The 6909-nt window shown below is 51.6% G+C and overlaps 1 protein-coding gene across 1 annotated transcript; it reads right to left on the reverse strand.

The window, feature by feature from the left end:
* Positions 1 to 590: 590 nt before the first annotated feature.
* Prdm8 (PR/SET domain 8) lies at positions 591 to 6378 on the reverse strand. The gene is made up of 4 exons (XM_052198992.1): positions 6332 to 6378; positions 3959 to 4179; positions 2783 to 3011; positions 591 to 2402 (listed from the first exon to the last, which is right to left on the reverse strand). The coding sequence occupies exons 2-4, from the start codon at positions 4175 to 4177 to the stop codon at positions 793 to 795; spliced, it is 2058 nt and encodes a 685-aa protein (XP_052054952.1). The 5' UTR covers positions 4178 to 4179; positions 6332 to 6378; the 3' UTR covers positions 591 to 792.
* Between the last annotated feature and the right edge of the window lie 531 nt (positions 6379 to 6909).

Here is a 6909-nt window from a genome sequence, read left to right on the forward strand (position 1 = left end):
GAAGAAAATAGTTATTTATTGTCAAAGCATCCCAACATACCTGGATAAACTATAAAGTTTAATAAATCTTTTAGGGATTAAAGAAACACATAACTATTCAGACTCCATTTCACTGGCACAAAATTACACTTTGTATTAAAAGGAAATACGTATATACATCATCAATGACATTCTTCACTGAAGTCCATAATCATTTCATGATACATGCACTTCCCCCTGGAAACTTAAACTGAATGGTGATCCCCTTTTTATTCATTTTGTTTATTTTTGTAAGAACACAGCTGTCATCAGGAAATGCAGAATGCATCTCTTCCTCCATTACTTTATATCTAAAATAAACTTTGTCCTTACATATAATTATTACATCTAAACCATAAGTGCTTAATAATTTAAGTAGAAACGTATGACAAATGCATCAATATGTTGCAATATATGACATTTTTTAAAATGTACCTTTGTTTTTGGGAAAGTGAAAATTCGTGCATTCAAAAGAAAACCCCCCTCAAACAACCCACCCAATCCAAAATCCACCATCCTGTCTGTGTGTGTGCGCGCGCGTGCGTGCGTGCATGCGTCCAGGCTTCGTGTGTGTGTGTGTGTGTGTGTGTGTGTGTGTGTGAAATTAAACGTTTGGATGATGAGGTTCCTGGCGAGGGGAGGGACCTGTGTGTGCACGTGTTTGGTTGCAGTGTTTGGGGGCATAAAGTGGTGGTGGATGTCCTCGCGTGTGTGCTCCTGCAGGTGGCTTAATTGTGCGTGCACACGCGTGGAAAGCCAAGAGTCTTTTACGCATCAATTATGCGAGGTCATGTGCCTGGACAGGTGGTGACGCTCCCTGAAGGACTCATTGCAAATGGGGCACTTGAGTTTCTCCTCTCGCCGCCGCTTCACCAGGGGCTCCATGGCGTACTCCTTTTTGTGGTGAGACCGCATGTGGTACACCAGGTCGGAAGTCATGCGGAAGGAGGCGTTGCACTTGGCGCACCAGTTCTGCGCGGGCAGACACAGCGAGGTGAAGGAGGGCGGCAGCAGGGTGAGCGCCGAGGGCAGTTGCAGCTGCAGGGGCCCCGCGGCCGCCGCCGCCGCCGCTGCTGCCGCGGCCGAGCTCTTGGGCCAGAAGGCGGTGGCGTAGAGGAAGGGGCTCTGCTTGGGCAAGCCACCGCCGCCGCCGCTCGCCAAGGGCCCGCAGGCTCCGTTCAGGTCCGCGGCCCCCTGCAGCTTCACAGCCAGCGGATCTGCGGCGGCCGGGTAGAGTCTGGTGGGACCCACGCCGTCTCCCGGGTGACACGGCTCGAGCGCGCCCAGCTTCTGGCCGAGGACCAGCGGGGACAGCTGCGAGAAGGAGCGCGCGGGCTGCGAGAAGGCGCTCTTACGCTCGTCCGATGCGGCCCCTTGGCCGCCCCCCGAGCCCCCAGCGGTCCCCGCGGTCCCCGCGCCGCCACCGCCGCCCAGCTGCGAAACCGAGGTGAATGCGCTGCCCCGGGCGGGGCTCCCGCCCTCCAGCCGGCCCGGCAGAGCGCCTCCGGGACGCGGGGCCAGCAGCTTCTCGGGGGCCCCAGGCGATCCCGCCGCGGGGGTGGACGAGCCGTTGCCGCCGCCGCCACCGCCTCCCGCGTCGGGGTCCTCGGCAGTGCCCCCTGCGCCGTCTGTCGCCGCCGCCTCCTCCTGCAAGCCCACCGCGCGGCCCGCCTTCTTCACCTCCACGAAGGCGCTGCGCTTCGCCTCGCCGGTCTCGGGGCTGGGCGGCGCGAAGAGCCGGCCGTTCTCCTCCAGGCCGAAGTAGCTGCCGGCGGCGCGGTACTGCTGCGGCGTGCACACCAGCTCCTCCTTGGAGGTCGCCAGCGGCCGCTCGGAGAAGCGCGCCCGGCCGCCCGCTAGCCCAGCGCCGCCGCCCTCCGCCGCCGCCTCCTCCGGGAACCGCCTCTTGCCTTTGCAGCCGCCCGCGGCGACGCCGTCGGAACTCAGCTCCGCCTCCTGGTGGCCGCTGCCGCCACCGCCGACGCCCGGGGCCGCCGCGCAGCTGCTGCCTCCCCGGGAGTTTTCCAGTTCCCGAGCCAGGTTGTGGAAGTCTGTGGACGGCTTGGCGTTGCCGGCACCCGCGGAGCCCGGCGGGTTGCTCGCCTCCGGGGACGACGCGGGGTAGTGGTGTATGGGGCCGGCTTTGCAGAACTTGGGGCCTGGGATCAACGGCGCCTCCTGTTGCTGCTGTTGTTGTTGTTGTTGCTGCTGCTGCTCTTTACCGCTGCAGTGGTCCTTGGTGCCCACGCCGCCCCCTTGCTCGTCTTGGGGATTCGCATCAGTGCTATGAAGTCTCTTGGGGCAGCGGAATCGCAGATGTGCCACGTAGGGGAACTCAAACTGGAAACGTTGGCTGCATTCCAGGCATGTGTAAGGAGGCGACCCTGCTTAGTGAGCAAACACACACACACACACACACACACACACACACACCACATGGTTAGTTAGCATCGCACTCAGGTCACTTAGCCGTCATCCCCATAACAAATCCACTTTATCTTTCCGGGCTGAGTGCCCTAGAAAGAATACACTATACTATTTGGTGCAACTTTCTTTCTTGATTTGTACATTTATCAAGTAAGGAGCTCCCCAACTTTTTTCTTCCTCTTCTGTCCCAGTTCCATTTTGGACAACGCCTCAGAAACTTCGTCCAGCCTATGAGGTGCCCAAGAAAAGCAAGGTGCGCCCAGGCACCGGGGTTAGTCCCTGCTGGTTCTTGCACTTCTCTCCGAACGACCCACGCGCAGGTCGCGAGTCAACCTACCGTTCATTTTGTGAGATCTAGACGGGCAGAGCAAGAGCAACTCAGTCAGTTCTTTCCCGTACCAAACTAGTAACTCTTCATCTTTGGCAATCCTGCGGAGAGAGCGGTAGAACAGCTGTCCGTTTTTTATATAAGCTTCGAGATTCTGTTCTTCCTTGTCTCGGGCTGATTGGACCAGCCGCAGCCACATGAGACCTTCTGAGGAACCATTTGCCGCCGAAGTGTCTACCTACAGTATTGAAGAAAGACAAGGGGGTTGGGGGGAGACACATGAAAGACAGAAACCAGAGAAACCAGAGATATTTCTTCTGTTTGGTTTTTTGTTCTTTCCAAACAATTATCTGAAACCAAGTTTGCAAAAGTTGACCAAAGTCGGACTTCATCCCCGTGTTTGTGGTCCACGGGTGTGATAGCCAATCCTTTGCGATATTGACTCAGTCTCACAGTGTAGCCTCTTTAGAATTTCCTTTTCAGTTACCACACCGGACAAAAGCAGAGGGAATTTCCTGTGTTTCAGATGTGAAAGGCAAGTTCGGGTCTTAGAAATTATTCTATGGCACTGACGCCCATCTGCCTAACTGCGACGTGAAGGACTAATGGCTTTACTTGATGAAGAAAGACTACGAACTCTGGGGTGGGGGCACTGGCAGCAACATTTGGCACGTAAATAAATACAATAATTAATTTTAAAAAAAAGAGTAGGAAGAAAGAGGCCTGTTACAAACACAAACTTGGATTTAAGGGAGCTTTGCTTCCAAAACAATTAACATTTTTGTTTAAATGCAAACTCTGAACACCAGCTAATGTTAACTAAAGAAAGCAATAATCAGGCAACGACGAGACCTCCCAGATTACAAAACAAATATACTCACTACTTATAAAAGTATTCCCAAGGACTACTTAATATGTAAATAGCCCAGTACTAGCAAGGTTTTCTTAGCATCGTAGGAAATGCTAACCCAGGGACCCCAGAACCAGGGCACTGATTCAGGCAACCTTGGTATTGTCTTTTTCTTTTTCTCAGAAAATCGCTTGGGGATTTGAATCAAGTTTTTCTTTTCTAATTTCTGCTGTGCTCGCTCTGCTCTGGCTGCTCAGGTGACTACATTGTCCTTAGGATAGCTCCTTCCTCACTCCCAACAGGAAATTGCCCTCAGACACCTCCGTCACACTCACCCGGAAGATGTAAGGTACCGTTCTCTTGTCCGTGGACTTGAGGGCTACGAAGGCTATGCTGTCATACAGAGAAGTATGGCTCAGAACACAGGGACCGAATATGGCGTTCTCTGGGATGTCGCAGGTTGTATATACACTGGTAAAAATGTCTGTCAGACACTGTTGGACAGCCTTGGCATCTCCATCCCAGATGCCTCTCTGGATGCCTGAATCCTCCATCACTGGAGACAGAGACCCAGGAGAAGAGAGTTGTTATTGCCTTTTCTGCTATGAACCTCGGCAGAGCGTTTCCGCTACCAGACATATTTTCTTCGCACTTGCCGGCTTTTTTACATAGCTCCTACTTTAAAAATAAAGCGAATCAATCTGGCAAGTTTTAAAGATGCCAACTTAGAAGTATTATTCCTTCCTTTTAAATAACTTGATCGGGAACCATGAGAGCACACTTCCTGCTTGAGAAAAAAAATAAAGAGTTTGTGAAGACTGGAACAGGCTGTGTCTATGTTATGTCGGGGTTTACAGAGTGGGGCACTGGGGTGAGGGTAGGGCTTTTGTAGGTTTGTTTGCTTTTGTTTTTAAAGTAGCACATGTAGATTTTCTGACTGTATATAACCCCCAAAAAACTTTTAATCTTTCGGGGACAGCCCTGTCCTATGCACTGAGCCCAGTGCCTTGATGCGACTTCTTCTTTTCTTCTAACGAGGGGAGCAGCCTTAGCTAGCAGGCAGGACCAGGGAGCATGGCGAATGGATTTCAAGTGGAGTGTCAGGGCCACTAATTCTATGTCAGCTAACCTTTCTTTGCAGCCTACAAGAAGGGACGCATGTCTGCTCATTAGCATAATCCAACACTGTCCCTTGGAGGCTTTAATTAAAAGCAGCAAGCAGAGGTAATTATTTTTTCTCGACATGCTTATTTACGGGTGAGGTTGAATCCCAGTTACCTTGTTATACAAGAGGGTGGGTTGAGTCGCCTGTGGCCCATGAAGCGACCAGGTATGGGGTAGGCTTGAAGTGTCCCCTGTCTGAAATACTGTGTGTAATGACTGGTGAATTCTCACTTCCCTGGATACCACCCTGTTTGGGCAAGGAGGGTCAGCCCTGCTTGAATGGTCCTCAGTGGGCCCTCCAGCTGTTTAATCCGCAGCAATTTAGAAGTAATGCCCCAGTGGCGGGCTCTCTATTAAGCTGTCATACAGGGATGGTTTCCTTCCTCAGTCACTGGACACCTCCTACAATACTTAGCACTTAAAGAAAACAATAATTTAAGATATTTAAACTAGTTCTTAGTCATGCCATGCTTTTCTTGGGGAATCTAACAGTTCCTCTAAGCGGTTTTTCCCCCTAGCAATTTCACCAGTGACAGTGATGTCTCTGTGTTTCTGTACCTTAAGTGGCAGGGGGAGAACCGATCTTAATCTTTTCTTGTTCAGCTAGCTTCTCATTGAAGAACAGTATTGGCGATGTGTATTTTTTAAATCAACATCCACTAGCCAATTAGCTTACAAATGTAGGAAAATGCAATGCATGTAACTTCGCCAGCCTCTTTCCTATTCATTCTCCCATATGCACCAAATGGCAAGTATATTTTCCAGACAGTGGGAATAAGAAAAAAATAGCCACAAAATAGAAAGTTTACGATACCACTTTCTGTTTCTGCACTTGTCCTGTCCCCTTTTGATTTCCAATCGCAAATCAAGTACAGAATACAGGTTCTCTAAGTCCCCTTTCAGTATAAGCCCACTCTCTCTTCCCAGTTGCCTACATTTCAACATTTTGCCACTTGCTTTCTGCCTCGCTTTTGAAAGTATTCTTCACGGAAGCTTTTCATTGTGACAGGAGATCGCCCTTCATTTTGGCAACAGCAGGGACTCAGTCATTAAAATGCAGTTCTATCTAACAATACAGCGAAAAGGTCCCACAGCCGGGCTAAGAGCGGTCCCTGCTGCCACGGTGGCTGCCGCGACGCAAACCAGCCACAATAAGCGATAGGCAGGAACCCCGGGCTTTAATATCTAGCCTTTCACCGTCCTACGCCCATTTCTAGGCCCGGGTTCTCTTCCTCCGCAGATCCTCCGGGGAGACCCAGAGCCAGCTGGGCTCTCTGAAAACCGGTCGCTACTGCTGGTTGCTCTCTCTCCACTCCGGGCTGGCATTGTCTGGCAGCCGCGAGCTCCACAGTCCCTAGCCTCTCCGGCAAAGTGCTCCTACCCGCTCCTCCCTTTGTATAATCTTATTGGCAGAGGAGATAACATTTAGCATCGTTTCCCTCCTATCTTTTAGATAATGAGGAAAAGGAGGGCAATTTTTTCACTCCTTCTACTCAACCTGTTCTCTTCCCATCCCCCTCCCACGTCAATGCAAATAGACTTACCCGAAATAAGGTCAGGACCGAGTCGCCCAAAATAAGGCCACCTGGAACCGACGGGGTGCAACCCAGTGTTCCTTTCTGCCTATTACATTAGTGCATCTCCATGTTAAGAGGTGTCGGTGTCAGTCTTGTGGGTTCTGTCCAAAGAGAGAAGAGAGATGCAGATAGATTAGGAGAGAGAGAGAGAGAGAGAGAGAGAGAGAGAGAGAGAGAGAGAGAGAGAGAGAGAGTTGTACAGATGGACCCGATGCAATGACTGACTGGCACGCAGACACACACTTTTTGTTTGCTGCACATAATCTGCCCAATGACGCGTGACAGCCCACGTCCCCTCCCTTTAACTCTTGCTGGTCTGGGAGATCCCTCCAGCGCCAAGCCTGGTTTTTCTGGCCTGCCCGCGCCAGGCAGATCCTGAGCTCCTTCCCCAAGTGGCAGAGCCTCCCCAGAGCATCCTGGCCTGCCTCCTCCTGCGGCTCGGTCCCTCTGGGACTCCTGGGTTGGCAAAATCCGTTTCAGGTTCTAGAAGGAAGGTGCAGGGAGGATCAGAGCGGCTCCTTTCCGTTTTGCTAGGCACTCAGAGG

This window comes from Apodemus sylvaticus, chromosome 11, assembly GCF_947179515.1.
Source record: "Apodemus sylvaticus chromosome 11, mApoSyl1.1, whole genome shotgun sequence".
Taxonomy (NCBI): Eukaryota; Metazoa; Chordata; class Mammalia; order Rodentia; family Muridae; genus Apodemus; species Apodemus sylvaticus.